Genomic DNA, 27,269 nt, shown 5'->3' on the forward strand with positions numbered 1-27,269 from the left:
CAAGCAGTAATAATGCACAGATGGTTGGATGTCCCTTCATCTGCCTCTGGCAGGGCTAACCTGAAATTAGACTTGCCAGAGGCTGGCACGCTTCAGGCAGGCACCCAAAACCTTCCTCTGCATCTGTAACTCGGGCTGCCTGCAGCCCATGTACTTCAGTGATTTAGAAGAACTGGAAAAGGCTCTGCTCCAGCAGGAACAGTTCCCCCATGACATATCAGCCACACTTGGCAGTAACCTGCAAAACATAATCCATATCTAGTTACTAGAGTGTTGTCATTAGTGGGTCTTACTATTTCTGGTATCCTGTGGACTTATGAACTGCCATTTTTCTTTTAAAAAGGGAGGCGAAATTGCAAGATGAAGAAAATAGTCACATAGTATTTATGTGGGGCAAAAGTATCCATGATGGCTGTTCACCCTGGATCAGACCTTTCCCGTTTTAATATCTATGTGCTTTGTGTAAATTCTTGTGTAGGCTGCATACCGAATACCAATGGCATTGAAATAGCCATGGCATGGAACATAGTGTCACATGCACTTAGCACCCCCAAGGCATCAAGTGCACAAAGTGCAGTCAGCATTGGTAAAATTAAGATGATCAACTGATCACTATGTCCTCCTGCCTCTATCATCTCCTCTACTGTTCTGAAGCAATGGGGCCTGGAATCCTCAGTCTCCTTGCTGTCAGGAGATGAGGACAACCGTGGTTCCAGGAAAGAGGTGAGGATGCTCCCTTTAATGCAGAGGGTTTTTTGTTTTTACTGTTTTACAGAAAATTAATGATGTGTAGATATCAAACACCATTTAAAGCAACGTGGGGCATGAGGACATCAAATCTGTGACATAGACCAGCAACACTGGGTCTCATTTACTACCTCAAACTTGTGGAAGCAGAATTTGGGGTCTACTGCACCAGACCAAAACTGGTTCCCAAATGAGATCCTTTACTCTGGATCACTCAAAGCCAAGGACTTCTAGACCTGTGGGAGCTACAAGTTCTAGCAAGTCCATGAATGGATATGGAACCAGATGTCAAGAAAAGGACCTCGAGGAACATCCTATATGTTCTTAAAAATACACAGCCCCACAAACAATGCAGTTCATGAAAGATTTTTCTTTTCAAGATTTGGATTCAAAGTAAAGTAAATGGACAAAGGGTGCAGAATAGAAAATGTGAACTGCAGTTGCGCATTAACCAAATCCCAGGTAAGCGCCTTCATTCGTGGTCAGAAACTAATTGGAGGTTAGAGCTCTAAGACAAATTAATTCTGTTTGAAGAGCAGGTATGAGATGGTTTGTGCTAGAACTCACACATATGGGTATCTGTTGTGCTGAATATCTTTGGTGGGGAGGAGGAACTGTGTTAGGATTATATTAATCCAATTTAACCAAACTTCAAAAACATTCTCAAAACCAGCTTCTTTTGGATCAAAGGTTTATTGTGAATGACAGAACACTGAAAAACATAATAGTTTACAGATGATTTCTTGATACATGATACATTATATACCTTATTTTAAAAGGATCTGTGATGGTGTGCTGCATAAATACATATAGTGAAAATATATTGTTTCTGTCCTTCTTAGATATTTTTTGTTTTCATAATTCAGCCAATTTATACTTTAATTAGCATTATAACCACTCTATCCACACAATCTCAAACTATTGCAGCTAGAAATAGAGGAGACTGAGCCATGCCTTCCAATGTTTTAGCAGCAATTATATGATGGTTATAACTGTTCATCTCAGAATGAAAATTTCACATTACAAACACAGATACTGTATAACGTTTTTGGCAATGGAGCAGCTAGCTTTGTTTTGGAACAAAGCTATTTACTGTAATGCCAGACCTTGTAAGAGCAATGCATCTATTAATGATACTACAGAGTCAAAGAACTACAATGGAAGGTAACATGTTAATGCATATGTATCTGTATGCACTTATATACACACAAGCATATATGTGTATATATGTTCAAAAATAACATTGAAAAACTTTGCAGCAGTTCATTTTTTTAAACACAACTTAATTTGACCTCATTACTAAAGGATTACTAGTAAAATCTTCTGTAGTGCAGCAAGTCAATACAATACACTTAGTGCAGAGAAGTTAAGGTTCTTGTAGTGAGGAGGCTAATTTTAGATTTCATGGGAAAGGATCAAATACAGGATCACCATAGCTCTGACAAAGCACAAACAAACCCGTTGCCACATACGTGTGAACGAATAAGGACATTTCTCTTAATACATTTTTTCATATACTGCTTCAGACAGTGCTAACTTAACTGTTTGCATTCATGCTCACTTGATGTGTTTCACCAAGCTTTGTCTGGCACCAGTCTGTAAACCATTAGCAGTTTAACTACAAAAGTGGGTTCCTGTGTTTCAAAGAGATTTAAAAACCTACCAACTGAGCTTCTTATAACACTGTTATGCCTGAGCTGAGAACTACTCCAAGGGCTTTGTGAAGTTCTCTGGGAAAAGTCCCTTATAGGTTACTGCATCTCTGTACTGCAGCCAATCAGATTCTTTAATGCCTGTCAGCCAGCCAGCCTCCTGCAAGGTAAAAGGGAGAGTTTATAGGCAGACAGCATTTTATAGGTGCAAAATTGGAGGATGTGTTGAGGTCCTTTTAAAATTCATAGTGTTTAATATTAGTGTTGGGGGGAACCTTCTAACCCCAACAAGTTAGAGAAAATATGTGTTTTTCCTTTCCAAACACCCTAAATTCTCCTCTTTTTATGCAGGATAGTTCACTGTGGTTCCTATAGTGGAAGTTGGTGATGGCAACAGTTCCTGGGTCTGCCACTATTAAAGTACCTCTAAGATCCCAAAACCATGTAGCCATTACTTGAAACTTTTCCAAAGATTCAGGCTGAGGCAGACACCTGGCACTGAAAACTTCACACCAAATTATTACAGTTTGGCAATTAACTAACTGAAAGCAGGGTCTTTCAGGGACCAGTGTTGGGGAAACTTAACTTTCTGTAGTGCTAACCCACTCTCCTTATAATATTAATTCAGCATCTTTCAAAATATATCCTCTGCTCTCAGCTCCAGACCTTTTTGGTTAGGTCAATGCTGCAGCTGGGAGTGAGCCTCCCAGCCTGGGTAGACATCATACTTTAGGTGTGCTCCAGCTAGCATGTTAAATAGCACTGTGGATGTTGCAGCTCCAGTGGAGACTTGGCCTAGCCCTCTGAGCTGCAGCGTTCACACTGTGAGCTAACATGAAGCAGTTCAATTGACCACAAAGAGGTCCATGAAATACAATATATTGAACTGCTCCTATAACTTAGGGCAGCAGAGATTGCTAAGCAAATAGAGAGGAGATGTTGAGCATCCATGAATGAGACAAAAATAGATGGAGTTGGGTGGGGGGAAGGAGAGAGTGGGCCAAATTTTCAGTGTCCTCAACTACCCTATAACTTTGCAACTACACTGTTGTTGTTTCACGTTAGGCACTGCAATTCGATGTCTTCTGTGCAGGTCTCGTCGTTATAGTCTAACTTTAGGCATCCTTCTGCCAAGTGGAATCCACAGCCCCTAGTCAGGCACCCAGGCTTCCTATACAATGAAGGAGGAGAGCCTAACCCCTAGGTTGGCTGGTGAGTCTTGCCCACATGCTCAGGGTTTAGCTGATCGCCATATTTGGGGTCAGGAAGGAATTTTCCTCCGGGGCAGAGGCCCTGGAGGTTTTTTGCCTTCCTCTGCAGTGTGGGGCATGGGTCACTTGCTGGTGGATTCTCTGCAGCTTGAGATCTTCAAACCACAATTTGAAGACTTCAATAACTCGGACATAGGTTAGGGGTTTGTTATAGAAGTGGATGGGTAGGGTTCTGTGGCCTGCTTTGTGCAGGAGGTCAGACTAGATGATCACGTTGGTCCCTTCTGATCCTAAAGTCTATGATTCTATGAATGGGATTCACAAACACCAGCATGCTGACTTCCCTAAGCCAGCTAGTAGGAAATGCCAAGGAGGGGTGCGTGGCTAAGCCCTAGCCCTAGCAAGGGACTAAGGGCTAGTCCACACTAGAATCACTACAGCAGCGTAGCTCTGCATGCTTTCACAAAATAAAAAAAGGGAGAGAAGAGGTTGTGTCTTATATCCATAGCTCAGTGGTGTGCCTGATTTGCAGTAGAAACTTGAACACAGGTCTCCCACCTCCCAAGAGAGTGCCTTCACCCTGGGCTATTGGATATTCTGGGCTGGGGGTGTCTCTGTCTCTACTGTTCCACTTGTATAAATAAATATTCATTGGGTCAGAGAGTGACTCTAAAGGCCTCAATCACTGGCTTTAGGTGGGAGATGTGGCTTCAAGTGCCTGCTCCACCTCAGATAGGGACAGGTGAGATCTGAACAAGATTATTCCCATATTGTGTGGGACTACGCTAACCCCTGGGCTATGGGCTATAAGAGGACAATATCCTCCTTCTGTGTTTTGTATGGGGCCCAATCCAATAGACACGCACTTCGGCAGCCTCTGAGCAAGTCCACCAAATCAGGCCCTTCAGGTGAAATTGTGGCTGTGGGGATTAGGCAGTGGGTGTCAGGTGATTGTGCACACAACCAGAAATGTAGGCACGTAGGGGACTTCAACTGACAGAAACCTAAGTGCCTACAAGGTTAGCAGGCAGCTAAGTGGAGTTTTTTGGGCTCTAACATCTGGACTTTAAGATTTAGGGCTAGATCCACAAAGGGATTGAGGTGCCTTATCTGAATATGCAAGTGTCTGTATCTGGGCCATTTAATTTTAATCATTTTTGCCTACAAGTGACTGTACTTGCAAAACGGTGGGCACACTTAACTGAATCCAGAATAATGTAGGTCCCAAATTAGAGGCTGTTTTTAAGAATATGATCCAGACAGTCACAAAATAAGGAGACATGGTGAAAACTCCTGACATTGCACTGGGATTATTTTCGCAGGGTGTACATGTAAAGGTTGAATGCATTTGATAAAACTTCAACACCATACAAAATTACATCCAATTATTCAATGGCTTTCTGAAGCTTCTAGTCAGGGGTGAAATGGCTTTCTAATTTAATCAGAATTGAGTACCACTGAAGCAGGTAAGAATGACAACATTTTAGACTGGCAGTAAAAGAAACCAGGATAAATTTAACTGAGAAAATACCTTTCAAGCCTGTGGCACGATTGAGACAGAAGGGGCAGTAGTAAATGACAGTTTCCTGATCATAGGGGGAGGCAGATTCTGCTAGGAACAGGTGCTGACTAGAACTTATCTTAATCAATTCAACTCAAGTATATTAGAAAAAGTGGAGTCACCAGGATCAAACAAGCACGAAGTGTGCTTGTTTGATATGATCTGAAACTATGAATCAATACTACCAAATATACAAGAAATATGGCTTTAGATGGGCCACTTTCAAAGGAGGAAAAGTGAACAGCTGAGATGAAAAAAAAGAAACAACTCAATCTTTTTTGTCCGTCACTAGGGTACGTTGTGGTATTATATTTAGTTTAACGATGATGATAAACATGAAGGGTAAATGTGCACTGAATAATAAATGCTAACTGAATTCAGAAACATGAAAATATAAAGGTCTATTTTCTCCCTCAATACACACAATTTACTCCAATTAATGCTAATAGGATTTTTGTGCAAACAAGAAGAGAATAATATACCTTTATAGATTAACCCAGAAAAGACTAAGCTTATACTTAATACTCCAAGAAAAAAGAGTTAAGGAATATGGCCCAGACCCTCAGAAGTATTTCAGTGCCTAACTTCCATTGACTTCAATGAAGCTAAGGGCCTAAGTAGCTTTGAGCCTGATTCTGTCATCCTCACATTTAGTACATTACTCTGAATAATGCCATTGAAATAAATGGGATTGCACATGGAATAAGGTACTACTCAGCTTGAATCAGGATAGCAGAATCTAGCTTTATAAGAAGAATGTAGGGTCATGCTGAAAAACTATCCAGTACAGTATACTAGAAATGTAAGAGAGAGAAATTATCCTGTTCGTATATTAAAGCAAGAAATCAGTTGATAACATTAGCACTTCTTAAAAGGAGTATTACGAGGACGCAATGTTGCAAACGTGCTGTCAGGAATAGTGCTTAGCATTTTGAATAGTTCCATAGAAGACAATAGGATTATTTAACTTTGTAAGGAATATTCCTAGTACTAGTTACTTGCAGGATCAGGCCGCAAAATGACAGAAATATGTTCTTCATATCTTCCCCTACCAATGGGAAACTACCCAACAATAAGAAGCTTGGTAAAATAGTTGCAGTACCTTCCTTGAACCCTTTGAAAAGGTAAAATCATTTCTCCACTGCCTACGGAAGAAGGGGTGTGTGTGTGTGTGTGTGTGTGTGTGTGTGTGTGTGTGTGTGGATCCATGTTTCAAGCAAAGCTGAAGAATGCTTTTTGTTCAAATCAAATTGTGATCTGGAGCTATGATCTCATTCGGCCTTATCCTTTGGGAGTCTTTCTATTGACTTCAATGGGCATTAGATGAAGCCAAAGTTTAGAGTACAAAAATTGTATCTGCTATTTAAAAAACATTTTATTGTACTATTGCAAATGTTTGGCATTTAAATGAAATTAAAACATCTTTGCATGTTCCAACAAAATGAAAGCTCTGTTGCCAATCTTTTATCAACAACATGAACACTTTTTTTGGGGGGGGGGGCAATGGGGGGAGCTTGTCCTCCACAGCTTATACCACTGGAGAGTTTGGTTGAAGCTGCCAGGTCTTTTGCCTGGGTAGGAAACCACAGGATTAGTAGAAGTTGATATTTCCAGAACCAATATTGTAGGAGATTTAGACTTCCAGAGGGAAGAGTTAAAACTACAGAGTTACTATGCATAAATTGGTTGTAAGGTTACACAATTTGTGAGCGTTCTGCTCTATGGCCTAATTTGTATTGATCTGATCTGTTCAAATCTATATGTATAAATGCCAGACACTAGACTACCAATTTTGCTGCAATGTTAAAACAAGATTTATAGTCTAATGCACTATATGTATGCATCTACTATGTGTAAACAAGTGTGTGTGTGTGTGTGTGAGAGAGAGAGAGAGAGAAGTAAAACCATGATTTAAAGCAGCCCAATGAAATCTAGAAGAATGTTGGTCCATAATGAAGGTTAAATCATACCATCAATACATCTACTGCATTTCCAGGTTATAATCAACATTGCCTTTTACTCGTAGATGAAAATGAAGTAAAGACAGTTTTAGTCTTACTATGCTCTAACAGTGACTTTTTAAATGACTGCATTTCTTAACAACTCTAGACAGTTGGAAATATCTCCAGGAAAAGAAAAATAGCAAAAGAAATGGTTCCTTGGTTGTTTACCTGGTCATCTGTGGCCTCAGAAGGGATTACTAGTACAGTATCTCCTCGTTTTAAGTTAAGCTCATCAGTATTAGCTGCCTCAAAATCATGTAGCACTTCAACCTGAAGAAAAGAATATAAAACATGAGGATGTCATCTAGGGAAAGTACTAAGAAAAATTAAGTAGAAACAAATTATCTCTTTCGTAATTCACATTTAACAATGTGCACCTGTACTGTGCTTTCAAACCCTTAAACACACTGCCATGGCATTGCCTCTCTCTCAACTGATATCACTGCACATACATTCCATTTTTTTTGTTTGATATGTCTGTTAATTCCATGTTTTTCTATCTCTTCCATGAAGAAATTCACATATTAAATATGAATGTATTCACTCATTCTTTCAATGACAGGTGGATCCCCTCAGCTCAGAGGGCTCTGGAGGATTGGTGATGCTGCAACATCCCATAAGTACTGCTGCTTGGACAAATCCTGCTGTCCTTATTCATGGAATGGCACCACTGGAGGCTTTCCCGAGGAAGGGTGAAAGGATTTGGCCACCCTATCTTAGGCAAACTGAACAGGGACTTAGAGTGATGGTAATGCCCTAGTGATATCTGCCGTTCTGGGCTTTTGATCTTATTCCTGAAGCAATCCTCCTTGTAAATAATAGTGAGGAAAATGGTATAATTCCAGCGGTCAGTTAAAGGTGTGGGTAATGGGAATCCCGCTGTGTGGACTGGAAAGCACTCTTGTTTTCTGGTAAATTAGGGCTATGATAGTTCTCACTTCAACTAGTAATTATTGACAAGATAATCCATTTGCAGAGCTAAACTGTTTCTTTAATTAAATAATTCCATCTCCATAAGTAGATACCCTATTCTAGTTTCTTTGATGGCAACTAATCCCATGGCATCACTGCAGCAAAGCCAGGAATAGTAATGTGCAATCTCACTTAACTCACGAGAGTTTGGTGAAAAATAGAGGAACACTGTCAGTGTGTCTTACGTCATAGTCACATGACATGTCTCACTCTTACCGTTATTTTTGAAGTTTGCAAAGAACATTTGTGTATGAGAACAGAAAAAAACAATCCAGAATAACTTGGCATGACCATGGCTTGTTATGGGACAGACTGAACTATCCAAATTATAATACAGAGCACATGAACTTCATTCATCTTCGCTCAGCTTATCTACTAGTCAATCATTCTGAAATAAGAAACATCAGATACCTGGGAACCAAGAAACACAAAGGTTCTTGGCAGCCAACAAACACTTAGGGCAGAATTTCTCAGACCTGCCCACTGAAATATTATGCTTTTCAGCACGATCACTTTAAAAGCTACTCTAATAATATGTGGACTCCTGGTTGCATTGAAGTCAATTGCTAAAGTTTCATTGACTTCAGTGGGGCCATGATTGCACTGGTAGATTTTCAGGCCAGAAAGGAACACTTTGATAATCTAGTCTAACCTGCTGCATAATGCAGGCCATAGAAATTCTCCCAACATATTAAAATATTTTCATTGCTCTGATTAGATTAGTGCACTTGCACATTTGATTGAACGCCATAATTCTACATGGATCACGTTTGCACATAAAGAACAGTGCAAGTAAAAGTTTTATTTCCCCCTTTACATAAAAAAAACAATTCAAGGAAAAATAGCTTGACATTTTTGCTATTTAACCACATAGCTGTCAGGCTAAACAAACTGTGCCCCTGGATATACTTACTTACACTTGATGCTAGGTTTAAAGGAATGTTTAAAATAAGAGTGACTAAATACTCAAGTAGACCTTAAAGAGAAAGCCAGGTGGCATTCCATGGGCTGCATCATCTGCTGACACAGGCTGTTCTTCAGAGGATGTAGTTTGGATTTCTTCAATGGTTTTCTGCTCAGTTACAACCTGGGAAAGTTCACTGGCATCACTTTCAATGCCCTGAATGCCAACATGTTCCACAACATCTTTGGATTCATTCACTATGATTTCATGTTCCTCTCCCTCCCCTTCGTTGTTTGATGCTGGCTCTATTACTAGTGAAGGGATGCTGCTGACTTTCTCCTGGGAAAAAAAAGAAAAAGAAAAAAAGAGAGAAATGTTATGAACGTGATTAATTAGCCTCGTTAGCACTGACCCTCTACTTGGTAAGGCAACTCCTATCTTTTCATGTGCTGTATATTTATACCTGCCTACTCTATTTTTCACTCCATGCATCTGATGAAGTGGGTTATAGCCCACAAAAGCTTATGCCCAAATAAATTGGTTAGTCTCTAAGGTGCAACAAGGACTCCTCATTTTTATTTCTAAAAAGTATGAAACAACATTTTATTTATTTGCTTTTCTGTTTATAAGAGAAAATACGGATGTATTTTCTTCTCATGCACAGCGGATCTTCTCACTGATGAGAGCTATGCTAGTGCATCTAGGGGATAATATCCTCCCAGTTTGTGACTGGTGGTCTCTATTCCTCCCCATGTCAATTTCTGTCTTACTCCCCATGGATTATAACTGTCACCATAGCAGACAATAAAACACTCTGCACCTTATTCTGTTTTCGCTTAGGCCCCTGTCCAACTTCCAGTGAAATTAATGGGAGTACTTCCACTAACTTCAAAGTGCTTTGGATCGGGCCATAACACTGCCGTAAATCAGAAGTAAATCCACTTATGTCAGTGAAGTAACACTAGTGTAAACTTTGTGGGAGATCAAAATCAGGCACGCTATATTCACTTGCAATAGTTTAAACACCAATTAAAGTTCTCCCTGATTTACATCAGCATAAATGAGAGAAGAGACCACGAGAAGCTTATTACAATCATGTTAATATAAGAGCCCTATTCAGACAGGATTTTAGGCAGCTGTCTGGGGTGTGCAACCCTCTAACGGCTGCATTGGCCAGCTATTCACCTGACCAACATATCAATACAGCCTAGTGCTCAAGGGAAATAGCTCTCCCCCAATTCTGTAACATTGTCATTAATGTGTGTGTGTGTGGTCATTAATGTGTGTTGTGTAAATGAGTTTCCCAAATCTCAATCTGTATCTCTTCTCCCAACCCCCCATGGGGAAGCAGGTAGAACAGAGAATGACCAAGTCTATCAATTGTTTATTTTATATAGTCTGGGTTAAAAATATCCCCAAACCCTACATAAAGAGAGAATTTGTATTGATGGGTCACAACTGTTCTGATTATTATTAATTATTTGTACTGTGGTAGCACCTACAGGCCTCAACTTCATTGTGTAAGGCATTGCATAAGCACATAACAAAAAGCAATCCACAACCTCAAGAGCTTGAGACAACAGGAGGGTGATTGAAACAAACAGATGTGAAGAGCCTAAGGTAATCGTGACATGAAAGTCTTCAATCCCTAGAGTGCCAGAGTAACACCTGGGGTCTTTTCTTTGGTCTCCAGTTGCTGAAAAGCTGGAAGCCGGCCTGACCACACACTAGAACATCCTTGCAATTTATTTCTTCTAGAGTTGCATAGGATTCAAGGCCTAACTTTCACAGGTGCCCGGGGGGAGAGATTTTCAGAGGCATGAAGGGCAGTTTGGTACCCAACTCCCAATGGGAATAAGTGGGAGTTAGGCCTTTGCTACCCTGTGTGCCTCTGAAAATCTCCCCCATTGAGCACTCACCACTCCTATTGACTTCAACGGGAATTACGTGTGCTCAGCAGCTCTGAATACCAGTGCACTTGATCTTATTTATCTTCAGGGAAAAAAGAGCAGTTATATAAAAACACATCCGAAGGGTCACAGAGCTCTGTTTTAACAAGCCACTGCTCTTCAGATTTCTAGCTAATGGAATGAAACAGCTTCTGCTTATCTTAAAGATTAATTGAATTTGTTATAAACCCCAGAACACATCTGAGAAGTATCTATCAATTGTAAAGTCATCAGAAATGATTTATGGCACACTGGGCCAGATTCCCAGCTGGTATAAATTGGCATAGCTCCATTGAAGTCAGTGGTGCTACTCCATACCAGTGTCATTTAAAGCAGAATGGGGGCCAATATGGACAGATACGTCATCAGCTCTCCTGAAAAGGGGTGCTGTGGTAACTCAGGCCAGGAGACATGGACAGTCCAGTATCAGAGGGGTAGCCGTGTTAGTCTGGATCTGTAAAAGCAGCAGAGAATCCTGTGGCACCTTATAGACTAACAGACGTTTTGGAGCATGAGCTTTCGTGGGTGAATATTCACCCACGAAAGCTCATGCTCTGAAACGTCTGTTAGTCTATAAGGTGCCACAGGATTCTCTGCTGCTTTTATGGACAGTCCAGTATTTTTCTTTCGTGTAGTGCTTCAGAAAGCATCTCAACATCTTACCTGAGCCACCTCTGCTTCCTTCTCTTCTATTTTAGGTTTGTCACCTTCATCGGCTGTTTCAGCTGCAGCAGCACCTTCACTGGCTTCAGTTACAACAACATTTTCAACTGCACCTGCATCTTCAGTTACAGCCATCTACAGCCAACAGAAAATGGAAACCGTTCAGCCACATCCATCATTCCGGACAGCAGCTATTCACCAACTGCACCCAGGCCACTTTAAAGAGCTCCAGTCTTTGATCAATAGATAGATAGATATAAACGGGCATCAATTCGCTTATTTAGATCCACTAGACAATAATAATAATAATAATGAGATATACCTCATAGAACTGGAAGGGACCCTGAAAGGTCATTGAGTCCAGCCCCCTGCCTTCACTAGCAGGACCAAGTACTGATTTTTGCCCCAGATCCCTAAATGGCCCCCTCAAGGACTGAACTCACAACCCTGGGTTTAGCAGGCCAATGCTCAAACCACTGTGGGCTTTATTGTGATCCCACACTGGTTTTATACCAAGGTAATGCCACTGATTTCAATGGAGTGTTTCTGTATTTACATCAAAGTAAATACAAAGAGAATGTTAGATGCTATTCTGCACCTTATGATTAAAGGTGGGAAAAACCTGTTATGATGCTTCCTTAGTATATTTAGTGGCTTCAACAAAAGTTAATTCTTCAGGGACGGTTTCCTAAGGCATTAGCTAAAAGAAAAATGGATTAAAGGCATATGGCTGCATATTGGGACAGCTCCTTACTGGGCACAGATATAAAACACATTCTACAATTAAAAAAAAGTTTTAGAGTAGAGTTTGAGGGCTCATTTGCCTTAAAGCTGCATTGCTGGAGAATGTGCCTCTAGGAGAGGGCAGAATGGGTCTGCACTGCACTTTACACATGGGTTCGGCTGGAGAAGGCCATGTTCAACAGGGCTGCAGCTCTATAGGAACCCAGCAGCAGAGGCTCTCCATGGAACATAATGAATGGATGCCCTGGCCACATCCCCTCCCCAGCTAGTGTCATCTGCTAAGGGGGCTCGGCAAAAATGAAAATTCATACTCCACATCCAAGCAGCTTCATTATGATATTTCTGTTTATCATGCCATAGTGAAATTGGGGGTAAAAATGATTCCCTTTCCCCTCCACCACTGCATCTAACAAGTTGCATTTAGCAGAATAAGCTTTGGTGGCTAAGAGCCTGATAATCCTCCTTGCTTCAGATCAGATAGCTGCTTCATGGATAAGGCTGATCACATCCAATCTGAGTTGGCTGCCATCATTGCTGGACATTACACTGGTCCCTGCCATCGTTAACTCTTAATGAGGCTGGTAAACAAATCTTTCCACTTTTCTTTACAGAAGATAAGAAAAGCTAAAATATATTGTGTGAATGTATAGAGAGACTTTAATTTTAATTGCATTTGACACAGAATCAAGTATACACCGCTTTAATGCGCAGCCAGATCAAATTATACCAGCATACGTCATGGGACTTGTGACTAAAGACATCAGGTCAGGCCTTCATTGTACTACTGATTTCAGCAGTCTTGCTTCAATAAGAGATTTAAATAAACAATAGTTGTAAAAACCCAGAGAGAAGGTAATGTGGAGAGATGGGGGAGGCAGTGCATATTAGATTGATTTTATTCACTATGCTTCTAACAAAATTCTATAGAAATTGATCCTGCTATCTGATGTTATCAAAATCAACACTTCTTTTCTATTTATTGGATTTGTGCAGTCCATTTTCCATGAAGGAAGCAAGTTCTAATTTTACAAATATCAGTCCTAAAATACAGTACACTGAAACAGTCAGACTCTGACGGCCCTTTGTCATAAGTCACCGTATGTACAGCATGCATCAAAATGGAATGATAATTCATTCTTGTGACAGACTATAACAAGAAAAGAAAGAAAATCATAAATATGGGGGTTTGTTGATATTACCAGAGTAAGTGGCAAAAACGAAGCCATTTCTCTCTATCATATCTCAAAATTTTGGATTAGCCCCTTAGCTATTTAGGATGAAATCCTACCTCCAGTTAAGTCAATGGCAAAATTCCCATTTACTTCACTGAGACCACTAGCAGTGGTGCATAATAGAGGTATTTGTATATCTACATATGCTACCTGATTTCATATTGTAAACAAGCCCTTCTGTATACAAGAAAGGTGTAAGTAAGAGGAGAAACACTGCCCAAAGTATTTACTGCTGAGAGAAGTCTATGAGTTAATAGGATCTAGTCCATAATGTTTGACTTGAATAGTGCATGCCAGTTTTCACTAACTTAAGATTGGTCTCAATGGCTGGATTTAAAAAAGGACTGGATAATGTTTATGATCATTAATTATACTTGTAGCTAAGTAGCTAATATAATGCTATGTGGAACTAAAGCTCATGCTTTAGGGAATAAATCCATTGTCTGCAGAGGTCTGGATGGATTTCCCATGTACAGAACTGCACAATTGGCTAAACAAATAATGGTGAGAGTGTGTGGGTGTCTCACTCAAGCATCACAGGCAGGATACACGACTCGATGAATAGAGTTTGGCAGCTGTTATGCATTGAACAAATATTGCCAATTTAAATATGAGATTTGATGCATATGTGTGCAGGGCGAATGTACCATGCAAGAGAGGTTGAGTTTACATATACACTATATTAGAGAGCTTGATGAAGTTACATTTTGAAGACATTAGTCAGCTTGCACTTTGTGGACAGTAAGGGATTTCTTGAATACAAGCTGCTGGAGCAGACATATCAAGAGTGACAAGCCAAATGCTCTAAAAGAAAGATAGTGGTGTATTTGGTATTATTTCAACCCTCAGATTTAGAGAAGTGGGGCTTGATTGACCACTATATTACTCCATTGTCATGCCTATGTAACTATTGATTTCAATGCAGCTATGCTGGCATAAAATTGGAATAATACAGTGGTGAATTGGGCCTATAATTTTCTGTTTAAATGGGGAAAAAAACAGCATTACACTTCAGGGCTTGATTCTCCATTCATGTCGATGTAAAGCAGTAGCAACTCTAGTGAAGTCAATGAACCAAATTCTACCTTCAGTTACCCGGGAGTAAATTTGGAGTAACTTTACTGATTGTAGCAGATTTACTCCAAATTTATACCAGCATAACTGAGAGCAGATTTTGGCCCATTGGAGTTACAATCATCTAAAACCAGAATGAGCAGTGAATCAGTCTATGATATTTTTGCAAATACTTACATACCAGAGTTCAGAAACTTATAAAAAGAGAGGTAGTTAGCATCTTGCAGGATTGGACCCAAATTCAGGAGTTACCAGAGTTTACAGTTTCCTTATTTTTCAATCCTTTTTCCTATTTCTAGATGTATTTAATTTCCAGTCACTAGTGCTGAAATCCTCATGTTACTCTCACCATAATTTAAAATGCATTGTCAAGGTTGCACTTTAGTAAACAAGGATCCAGAATAAATAGTATATGTTCTCTCACACATATGAGAACATAATCTAAAACAAACAGTTGAGCAGAGGGTACCTGGTCTTAAAGAGAAATTTAATATTTCATTAAACTTTGTAGTTGTTTTTAACTATATCTAATGAAATGCCCAATTTGTGCTTTAGAAAATAAAGTTGTAAGATAATTATATTCTAACTTCTGTTGCAGTTTAGGGCTTAGCATTCTAGAAAAATGGAATGATGAATGAAAGCAATTTTTTTAAAAAAAGACTCTATTAGGAGTTCAGACAAATAAATCCACAGGAAGTGTTAAAGCCATGCAAACTCCATAGCAGCATATTTTCTGTTGATTCTGAATGTGAATAGAAACAACATATCACCTTCTACCACATAACCACATTCATACCTGTCCTAAAATATTTATGAAGTATACTACTGCAACAGATAGGTTCTAAAATAGGTCTCAGTTGAACTGACCAGTTCTATTGGCCTGCATATTCATAACACGGAAACAAAAAAACAACACACACAACTCTGTGACATTTTTCTTGAAATATTAAAGAACCTATACCCTCCTACGGCTGTTCATATTTACCTCACTCCTTTCCTCAGCAATCCCAGTTGCCTCCTTTTCACCTGCTGTAACAGCCTCCTGCTAAAAAGGAAATATGGTAAGCACATTAATTTAGAGTTTTTGGCAACAGAAAAGTATGCATTAATAAAATGTAATGGCAGCAGGGCATGTACTGGATGCAACAAAATGAATAGCTGAAGCTTATTCAGATATTGTCTGGCAAAACAAACCATTCTTATTACAATGCAGCATCAGAGCAACAAGTCAGCATGACCTTAGAACTAAGAAAATTAATCGTTTTCTCCCTCTTCATTGCCATTATCATGCTGAGAATTTGAAGAGCTCTATTATTAATTTTTTATGGTTATTCTCACAGTAATGTTAGCTTTGAAAATTTTTTGATAAGTACCTTCCCCAGAGTACTGCTGACCTTCTGGTTACAGGAATCTCAAACTTTTCCTACAGCTGGCTACAACTGTCGTCGTCCCCGCTCCCCGTAACCCAACAACATTTAATTAATATTTTCCTCTTGGGATTTCTCAACAATGAGAAATTTCTTAACAATCTTTTTTATGCTCGTTGGACAGTGATTCATTTAAGTGAACTGTGCAGAAAGCAATGCTGTTGCACAGAATGTATTGTTTTTCCCAATTAACCAAGGACTGGTCTGCCCTGCAAAGTTAGGTTGGCTTAAATACATTGCTTAGGGCTCTGAAAAATTTCATGCCCTGTGAAACATAATTAAGCCTCTCAGAAGAACCTCTTCCATTGCTGTAGTAACTGTCCACACCCCAGCAGCACATCTGTAGCCATCTTGCTGTAGTGTTTCCAGTGTAGACATACCCACAACCTACTTTAAGGTCTGATTCAATGGGGCTCAAACACATGCCTAAAGTTAAGAATGTGATCAAGTGCTTTGCTGAATAGGGGCCTCAGATCTTTTCACAAGGTACTCAGATGTGTTAGGTTTTAACTGAGTTAAAAAACTACTATGATGTAACTGGCTCCCCATACCTGGTATTTTCTTCAGTGTAGATGGGATTTAACACTAAGGCCCTCTAGACAGGAGGAGTAAAACTGTACTAACTGCAAGACCTGTTGGAAAACAGATGACAAGTACATTTCTTCCAGAACTTTTCTGGACAACCATTTCCTAGCTGTTTTCCAGTTCTATTGTAGCATGCACAGTTTTAACACCAAGATAGACACAGCTGTGGACAGGGATTAAAGATAGGCTATATAATCTACCTTCACAGAAAAATTTTAGCCTGCTTTCTGAATGTGGGGGTAACACAGTCTGCAACAATATTGTGTATGAACACAAAGCATGTTACAGTTGTATTTGGCTACAGCCATAGCCGAAAATAGTTTACACAAAACAATGTAGACAGAGTCTCAGTTAGCAATCTTCACAAGCCTGTAATTGTCACTCCAGAATTGCACAAACTTCATTGGAAATGGTTGTATTTTTTCCTACCAAAAGGATGCTGTGTTATTTCTGAACTCCATATCAATCATGTTTTTTAATCTAATCTTCTAGTATTGCCTGCAGTCATAAGCCCTAAACATGTCCAGATGCCAGGGCAAGTCAATTGCTATCAGCTGTGTTACTATGGTAACCTCTTACAGCTTTAGCTTGTTAAAATTACAGTGTTATATAACCCTTTTTTTTATTATTAATTCTCCTTTGAAGCTACCAAAGCTGACTTCTTGATTTTTTTTTATCTATTTACACTGCAATCTTGAGTGAGAATTTAGATGCATGAATATATGAACAAAGCTTGATTATAAAATTATAATTTCTTATAAGAAGTAAACACACACACATGCACCAAGTGCAATTTTCTGCTGAGTTGACTTACACAATTTTTTTATATTGATTATATAAAAACGGGCTCTCTCAAACTGGCACTTTTGCTGATTAGTACCCTGCCTTTTTGTATGCTTACTGGGAAACTTATAAATGTATGCCATAACATACATTTTTAGGTCAACTTACCTTCAGAGGTGCCAACCTTAAACACCACTGTGCACTCATCTAGAGATGTGAGCATGTCAGACTTGACCCATTTCTTTATTTTAAAAACATACTGCACTATTATATAGTCATACTCCCAAACGGCGCAGTTCACAATAATTATTGCATTAGTGTAGAATACTCTAGTATTTTTATAATGAAGTGTTCACAGAGCTTGCCTTATTTCACAACTCTTACTATTCAACTGAAAGTTTGTGGCCTAGTGGGAGGAAGGAAGTGTTTAAGAGAGAATGTGTTGGTGGGAACCCATTATGACAGGTTAGATCACAGCACCCCCCCTTGGGAGCTGCCACTTGATGTGCCAAGACTACTTCTACCCCTGCCTTCCCTGACAGCTTGGGGCCCCAGGAACCCTGTCTTGCTGAGCCAGACACTCCCGTCTGCTCCAACAAGGACCCAGGGTCTGAATTACTTGCCCCAAAGCTGCAGGTTTACCTGAAAGCAGCTAACAGAAGTGTTCTGGTCTTTAACACTCAGATGCCCAACTCCCAATGGGGTCTAAACCCAAATAAATCAGTTTTACACTGTATAAAACGTATGCAGGGTAAACTCATAAATTGTTCACCCTCTATAACACTTATAGATAAATATGCACAGTTGTTTGCTCTCCCAGGTATTAATACATATTCTGGGTCAATTCATGAGTAAAAAGTGATTTTATTAAATACAGAAAGTAGGATTTTAGTGGTTCCAAGTAGTAACAGACAGAACAAAGTCAGTCACCAAGCAAAATAAAACGCAACGCGCAAATCTATGTCTAATCAAACTGCATACAGATAATCTCACACTCAGAGATGCTTCAGTAAGTTTTTTCCTCAGACAGGAGACCTTCCAGGCCTGGGCACAATTCTTTCCTCTGGTACAGCTCTTGTTCCAGCTTAGGTGGTAGCTAGGGGATTCTTTATGATGGCGCCTCCTCCTTTGTTCTGTCCACCCATTTATATAATCTTTTGCATAAGGTGGGAATCCTTTGTCCCTCTCTGGGGTCCCAACCAGTGATTCCCCTACACCCCCCCTGAATTTCCCCAACAGCCCCCCCCCCAGTTTTGTGAGCTAGTTACATACCAATTTAGTGACTGTTTGTATAAGCTTTTAAAGTATGTATTAATGTTTCCGTTTAAATTCAGATTTCCAGTGTATGATAAAATATGTGTAACTGAAAAAGTATAATAGATTTGAAAAGTATGAACATAGACTAGCTTCCTTGCTTCCTTATGCAGCTGTTGTTTTTTATGATGGTGATGTTGGCCAACCTAATTTTGGTGATGTTGGCCAACCTAATAATTTCAAATGATGATTTGTAAGCAAAGTCTAAATGAGCTCTCCCTGACAGCTAGTGATGAGCTGGGGCTGCATGAAAAGGCTTCAGGGCCAGATCATATTTACATTCACACTTAATCTACCTAGGTATCCAGCAAACAGACCTGTGTTGTCCAAGTGATAGATTCTGCCTGGGGTTGGGTTACAAACCACTTGAATGTGGGGGGAATGAGGGATGAAATGTTGTTCTTGTTGTATGAGTAAAGGGCAGTAGAACTGTACTTAGCCTGTGATGATTTGAAGGCATCAAGAGAGAGGGTGGGGACCTGTCCCTCTCCACGTTTTAAAGACAGAGCTGATTAGGCTCCATAGATAGTCCTTTGTCCATTTCTCTGCAGCTGAAATCACTGACAATCAGGTCTAAGTGCTTAGTCCTGTTGTGGGGACAGTGTTCCTGTGGGTACAGTGTTTTTGTGTAAGAGACAGCCCAGACTGCACTAGCAGTGAGCGAGGTTCCTGCACTGAGAGCTGGTGGAACCTCAAGAGACCAACTCGCAGAGGTCACAGTGGCAGGTGGCAGCAGAAGGTGACTGCGCAGGGCCATTGGCAAGAGAGCGGTGGAGTGAACAGTGGCACAATGAACAGACGTGGCCAAAGCGAACAGTGAGCAGCTGGAGGAACAGGTAAGATGCCTTCTCACTCCCCACCTGGGAGGTGAACTCACGTGAAAGCACCTCTGAACTCTGAGTCTCCACTGACCAAGGACAACACCGGTGAGTGGAGTGGGGTGGAGGGAAAAGTGAGGGGCATGTTACATAAACATTTGTTTGTTGGACTATATTTTAGTCACTTTGCTCCAGAATGCTAGATTTGTGACTGGGAATGGAAACGTATTTAAATATGTTTCCTATAGGCCAAGATTTTTAAAATGCATTATTTGCCAAGGTTGTTATCTCACATTGTTGCTATCTTGAGAGGTCATTATGTTGGGGAGTTTCTGTACTAAACATTTTTATTATAATTAATTTTTTTACATAAGAATGGTCATACTGGGTCAGACCAATGGTGCATATAGCCCAGTACCCTGTCTTACAACAGTGGTCAAGGCCAGGTGCTTCAGAAGGAATGAACAGAATAGGTAATCATCAAGTGACCATCCCCTGTTGCCCATTCCCAGCTTCTGGCAAACAGGCTAGGGACACTCAGAGCATGGTGTTGCATCCCTCCCCATCCTGGCTAATAGCCACAGATGGACCTGTTCTCCAGGAATTTATCTAGTTCTTTTATAATCCTGTTATAGTTTTGGTCTTCACAGCATCCCCTGGCAAAGAGTTCCCTGGGTTGACTTTATATTGTGTGAAGAAGTACTTCTTTTTGTTTTTTTAAAACCTGCTGCCTATTAATTTCATTGGGTGACTGCTAGTTCTTGTGTTATGTGAAGGATTAAATAAAATTTCCTTATTCACTTTCTTTGCACCAGTCAAGATTTTGTAGACCTCTATTATATCCCCATTAGTCCTGACTAATGGGGATATGGTGCCTGATGCAGTCCTGCTCTGTATCAGTGGCACCAGGCCAGGCAGGACTGCATCTCTCATTTCTGAGATGGTTTGTTAGTCACACAGAGCCCAGGAAAAAATAATTACAAGTGTCTTTCCCACCAGAAGCAAGTTTCAGTAGCGCACAAAGTTCTGTCTGAAATGCGGACAGGCAGGTTAAAAGGGTTCCATTAGTCATCTCTTTTCTAAGCTGAAAATTCCCAGTCACTTTAATCTCTCCTCCTGTTTCATACCCCTGATCATTTTAGTTGCCCATCTCTGTACCTTTTCCAATTCCAATATATATATTTTTAGGATGGGTGACCAGATCTGCACACACTATTCAAGGTGTGCATGTACCATGGATTTATATAGAAGCAATATGATATTTTCTGTCTTATTATCTATCCCTTTCTTAGTGATTCCCAACATTGTTTGCTTTTGTGACTGCTGCTGCACATTGAGTGGACGTTTTCAGAGAACTATCCACAATGACTCCAAGATCTCTTTCATGAGTGTTAACAGCTAATTCAGACTCCTTCATTTTGTATGTATAGTTGAGATTGTTTTCCAATGTGCATTACTTTGCATTTATCAACACTGAATTTCATCTGCCATTTTGTTCCCCAGTCACCCAGTTTTATGAGATCTCTTTATAATTCTTCGCAGTCTGCCTAGGACTTAACTATCTTGAATAGTTTTGTATCATCTGCAAATTTTGCCACCTCACTGTTTACCCATTTTTCCAGATCATTTATGAGTATGTTGAACAGTAATGGTCCCAGTACCGACCCCTCAGGGATACCACTATTTATCTCTCCATTCTGACAACTGATAATTTATTCCTACCCTTTGTTTCCCATCTTTTAACCAGTTACTGATCCATGAGAGGACTTTCCTCTTACCCCATGATGGCTTACTTTTCAAAAGTCAATTTAAATTAAATACTTTTTTTTAAAATGTATATATTTTTAGAAATCTAGACCTGTCGTGTTTTGGTGTAACTTGCATTATTCTTATGTTAAATTTGCATAATCCTAACAACATTTACTTTAGTCATATCTCTTTTATATATCTCATTGGTCCTGACACCCCCCTTGTAAATTCGAACACCCCCCCCTAATTTCAATTCCTAGGGAAACCACTGGTCCTAACCCCCTTCTTCTCAATGGAAAGACACCAGGTTAAAGATGGTGACATAATCACAGGTCACTGCAAGACTTCATTACTCACTTGCCAGCACACACACATACAGGAAGACTTACAGGTAAAACAGAGCAGTCTGCAGTCAATTGTCCTGGTTAATGGGAGTCATCAAGATTCCAAACCACCATTAATTGCCCACACTTTGCATAATTACAATAGGCCCTCAGAGTTATATTTCACACTTCTAGTTTCAGATACAAGAGTGATACATTTATACAAATGGGATGATCACACTCAGTAGATTATAAGCTTTGTAATGATACCTTATAAGAGACCTTATGCATGAAACATATTCCAGTTACATTATATTCACTCATTAGCATATTTTTATAAAATCACATAGACTGTAATGCCACACCCATAAAAGCCCATTTGCTAGGCACAGCACCTTAGCAAGAAAACATTTAAAAATAATGGACCAGATCCTCAGAAGGTGTAAATCATCTTAGCACCACAGAGCTTTTCCAATTTACACCAGAAGAGGATCTGTCCTAACATTGCAGCTGTTTTCTTGTCCCACAATCATATCAGGCCCTGAAGTTCAAGAATGAGTTTGGTCACTTGTACATGGTCCTGTGAAGGGCTTGATCCAATGAACATCCTTTTACTTGCAATGTGATGTTCAAAAGCATGATGAGGTGTTAAAGCCTACTCCCAACACAACTTGTAGAATATATATCTTGGTCCCATCTCTATTGGTTTTCATTCCTGTGGAGTATCTTGTCCACAGTCTCATGATAGCAAATGTTATTTTCCAAGATGCTTTAATATTAATTTATGGATATTTTATCTTTTGACCATTTATTTCAGCTAATATTTTCCTTGATAGCATGTTAATATCCTTGATCGCTGTCATTCCTATCTGAGTTTCTGATCTTCTAAGTTTGGCTACCTCACTGCTATATATTCCAACATGTGATGGAATCCATTGAAAAAATCAATGTATTGCCTTGCTCTCTGATCCTCTGAACCTCCTTAGAAACTGTATTGTTGATAGCATTCCGATTTCTTGAAAAGGAACTGAGGATTGCTTCTTGCAAGTCAACAATCATGAGAACATCCACCTCTATTTCTGTTTTTTTTTTTTCATTTTTGAATGCACTGAGAATAGCTTTCATTTCAGCCATATAATTCAAATTGGTATCCCGACCTAATGCTCTCCCTTGTACTCTCTCCAATGAGGTTGCCAAATGTAGACACACAACCACCATTCTTGAAGTATTTGTCTGACGAACCACTGGTGTATGCATAAATCTGTTTGCCTTGTGACTGACACTGATGGATGGTCTTTTCTTCCATTTTCCTCAGTGAAACCAAGTCCAGGTGTTCCTTCGAGCAAGGTTTCAAAAGAAAGAGCTATTTACCAAAGTAAATAGGTTCACATGGAGGAATTAATAGGCATACAAGATCCTTCATGCCCTTTACCTTCCTATCATCATGAAATGCTGCTGTTTCTTTAGTAGCCTTTAAGCCTCTTTTGAAACAAGACAATCCTTTCAGCCTTGATTTGGTTTTTCAGTTCCTCAACAATGACATTCAGGTAGAGAATGAAGATTATTTCCATACCAAATTAACTGTTCTTTGCCATGATTCTCAAGAGGTTGAACATCAGACTCGCAGATTGCTGTTGGAGTTGATGTTACAGATGCAGTTATCAGGTGAACTGCAGACGACTGCACAATGTCAGTCTTGGCAAGACTACTGGGGGCAAATGTGTTACTAGAGAGATGAGGCATATTCAAGTATTGGGAGATTATTGTTTTCAGAGACCTAACACAAGAACCCCAATTGGTACTGGAGTTACATCATGGATGTTTCAGTCTCTTCTTTGCTTTGACTGCCATATTTGTGGTCCAAACCTTAGTTCTGTGGCCAAGGTCATTCCAAAATATACAAGGTTCTTCTCCAACAGCAATACCTTCTCCATCCAATAGTATGGTAAATGGACTTTTTTTGGCTGGACTCAGCTGGAATATGTTCCTCTGCCTGCCTAATTACAATTACCAAGTTGTCATTCAATTCATTCTCCATTACAGCTATTTCATACATGTATGCATCTGATTTCAAGCAGCCTGGCAGTTCAAAGGAGCTCAGCAAGAAAAGAAGAGGACTTAAAACTGAGGCGTGAGGAATTCCCACACTGACTGGTCTTGTCACAAAAAGTAACATTTAGTCTTACTGTTGTTTTCCTGTACCGTAGCAAATCTCTTATCCAGAGGCACGTTTAGCCACAAATTCCCATCTCTCTAAATCTCACTCAGAGCTTATCATGCCAGACTCTATCAAGTGCTGAACTGAGATTTTAAAAAGAGAGAGAGACTCTTATTGATGACTGTGGTGGCTTTAGTTGGAATCCATCAATAACAGGCTGACAGAAGGCCACCATCAGGTCCAAAAGTTGAGTGAAAGGCCTGCATGCCAATTGGGTACATTCTAGCTTCCCTTCTTTTAGAAGCCACCATAGGAACCTTGATTGTGCCATTCTTTATATTATCTTATAGAAGTGACTAGTGAAAGATACAAATTGCTAGCTTCCTGGAGAAGAGGGATCCCTGCCAGTCTTAAAAAGAGGAACAACAGTTGCTGACTTCCACTGTTTAGGTACTTTCAGTCGTTTATGCCATCCAACAACCTGGCTTTAGCCCTCTTCCCAAAGTGCTTTATCATATTCCATAGATAAGGTCCAGTCCTTGGGATTTGCTTGGTTCAAACTTCTATTGCATCTTGGAGCTCACATATAAGAGAGATCTTTTTGAAGCTAAGATACTCAGTTGGATATGTAGCCATTGAAGGGTTAAAATCCATGTGCATTTTATATAACAACCTGGTATATGGATTGTGCCAGCTCTTTTCCAGACCCAAAGTCCAGAGTTTGGTCAAGAGACCAGAGGCCTAGTAAATAGTGATTAGCTAAGAGAAAGCTGGGGTAAACAGATAATCTGGTTTTGCTAAAATAGGCCTTGTCAGCAAATTGCCAGGTATTGGAGCTAAGGACTAAATAATTGTGTCTTATTCAGAGTTGTAAATTGAACAAAGAATCCCTGTTCCTATTGTGTCAGTCTCTTCTGTGGGGAACGTTCTTCCCACAGATCCAACCTTGAGTTTATGAAAATTGGCACATGTCAGTATAAGATATGGCATCCTTCCACCTGTCTTCCCAGGGACCAATGCCTGCCTTAAGACATAAAGGAGACAATCTGTATTGCCATGTACTTTCACTGTTTCTTTGCTTTAACCCCTAGAAATGTACCTGTTGGACAATCAAAGGAGTTGCTCCATTCTTATGGACCCCAAATCAGAATTCAACATATATATATTTTATACTAATAACATTTCATCAAAGTATTAATTAAATGTTAACTTGCTAACTTAAGACCATGGGCGGAGACATTATGTAAGCTTTTAACCATTGGCTAATGTGCTATCTTGTCTTGCTGTAAAACCTAACCCATCACTTTCCCCCGCCCATGGAAAATCTATATATTCTATTGTAATCAATTAATTAACAGCGTCTCTGAGCCTAATAAGCAAGATAACACTCCGCCAGCGGTGTGTGTAATAAACTCCTATGCTTGGCCTCTACACAGTGTGGATTTATGTCCTTCAGCCATGGTTTTAGATTCTCTTGGGTCTTTCCTCTTGAATAATCCATCTTGTGTTTTGCACCAGCTCTGTCCTCATCTTTACATGCCAGTATGCTATTTATCTGTCACAGTCTCTCTCACATATATGTCCCAGAGCCCTCCATTTTAAAAGAACCTCATGCTCCAATTTGGCAGCTGCAATTAGTTGCAAGCACAAAATTTTGACCAGAGTTAATTGCAGGTGCAGTCCATGGCACTTCTATACCTAACTATCTCATTGCACTCCCAAATCATAAATTGTGTCCACAACTAGATGCAGCCACAATTTTGTAACCTCAGATTGAAGGCTGCTTTTAAAAATGAAGCCCAATGTATATTGAACTCATTTTGTGCTTGCCAGGATTGTAACAGGTGAGAGTCTCATGCATAGTTGAATAGAACTATGTAAAAAATATAGAATTTAGTTTAGACTGACTAATTTAAGGGAGGGGGCACCATGCATGCAAGCATTACCAGGGATTTTCACAATGAAAATGTTGGTGGCTTCAGAGTGCAGCCACCAACTCTTGCTGCTGGCCACACTGACACTTTTTCCTAAAATACTTATTAACCTGAGGAAAAACAAATAAATATGCATGTATACACACATCCAGATCATTGTAATGTATTTATGTAGGTTATTTTTGTGGACTCAGTAAAAAAAATAATGCTGTGAAAAGTGATATTTGTATGTTTGTTAATATCACTTTTCACAGTAAATCCTGGCAAGCTAAGACCTGGAGTGAGGTGTGGGGAGTGAGGCAGTGGGCGCCAAAGAGGATGGATGGAGGGGTGGGGGCTGAGGAAGCAGAGGCCAGGGGAATGGATGGGTGCCCCTGTCACCGCATGGTTGGAGGTGTGGTTGGCGCCTGAGGCTGGGGGGTCGGCACCCTGAGCCATCGCCCACTGGAGCCCAGGGTCAGCGCACACAGTTGTGTGGCCTGGGCCAGGGATCAGTGCCCATGGCTGGGGATCAGCACCCACTGCCACACAGCTGGGGATTGGCACCGGGAGCTGGCACCTGCTGCTGTGTGACTGGGGATCGGTGCTTGGGGTCCATGCCTGCTGCTGCACAGCCAAGTCTAGGAGTCAGTGTTCTGGGCCAGCACCAGCCAGAGCCTAGGGATGGTGCCTGCTGCTGCATTACCATGGCTGGGGATCAGCACCTTCTGGAACCCAGGGTCAACATCCAGGAGCAGTGCCCGGGGTCAGCGGCCAGGGCTGGGGGTTAGCTGCCTGTGTGGTTTGGGGTTGGCACTTGGGGTCTGCACCTGCTGCCGCACGGCCAAGGCCAGAGTTCAGCATCCAGAGCCACCACCTGCCAGAGCCCATGGCTAGTGCCGGCGATCTGCACCCAGGGCCAGCAGCGGCTGGAACTCAGGGTTGGTGCCTGGAGTCAGTGACTAGGGCTGAGAGCTGGAGCGCATGGCCTGGGACCAGTGGCCACCAGCGGAATTGGGGGTCGGTGTCACACAGCCAGAGCCAGGGACTGGACCCCCCAGTGCACAGCCAGGGGTTGGAGTCTGAAGCCACATGGCTGGACCCCTAATCTGCAGCCAGGCTCCCAAAGTCCCCACTGCCCAACCACCTCAGGGCTGAAGTCCGAGCCCCACTAAGCCCCCGATCCCCCTCACAGGTAGAGAACTCACCTTGCTCCTTCAGCATTGTGCCCCACCTGTCTCCAGAGATGTGCAGAGTGGCACATTGGGGGCAACAGGGAGGAAGGGTAGGGGCTGATGCTTTGCCATGCCCCTCCCACCCCCATCACTGCCCAGGATGCTGTTGTGGCCATAGGGAAACATCCTGGTGGCCACATTAGACCCAAGGCACAGGAAAGCTCTCTCAGAACTACTAAATGTAACTAATAAAACAGAGATCTCTGAATAGCTCCCGCTAAACATCAGTGCGTTCCATACAACATACAAATG

The 27,269-nt window shown here is 40.7% G+C and overlaps 1 protein-coding gene across 2 annotated transcripts in view; it reads right to left on the reverse strand.

Moving 5' to 3' along the window:
• Window positions 1–1,253: 1,253 nt before the first annotated feature.
• Window positions 1,254–27,269, reverse strand: part of AMPH (amphiphysin) — a 193,252-nt gene continuing 167,236 nt past the window's right edge. Inside the window, exons 18-22 of one of the 2 annotated variants that reach the window (XM_050937702.1) lie at window positions 15,698–15,754; window positions 11,663–11,797; window positions 9,123–9,389; window positions 7,343–7,444; window positions 1,254–2,559 (exon numbers count right to left, since the gene is read on the reverse strand). In XM_050937702.1, the coding sequence (XP_050793659.1) occupies window positions 2,452–2,559; window positions 7,343–7,444; window positions 9,123–9,389; window positions 11,663–11,797; window positions 15,698–15,754 (669 nt within the window). In that variant the 3' untranslated portion in view covers window positions 1,254–2,451. Of the gene's footprint in view, window positions 2,560–7,342; window positions 7,445–9,122; window positions 9,390–11,662; window positions 11,798–15,697; window positions 15,758–27,269 lie in introns of both variants that reach the window. The other variant, XM_050937701.1, reaches the window with a different exon arrangement.

The sequence above is a fragment of the Gopherus flavomarginatus genome, chromosome 2 (genome assembly GCF_025201925.1).
Source record: "Gopherus flavomarginatus isolate rGopFla2 chromosome 2, rGopFla2.mat.asm, whole genome shotgun sequence".
Lineage (NCBI taxonomy): Eukaryota > Metazoa > Chordata > Testudines > Testudinidae > Gopherus > Gopherus flavomarginatus.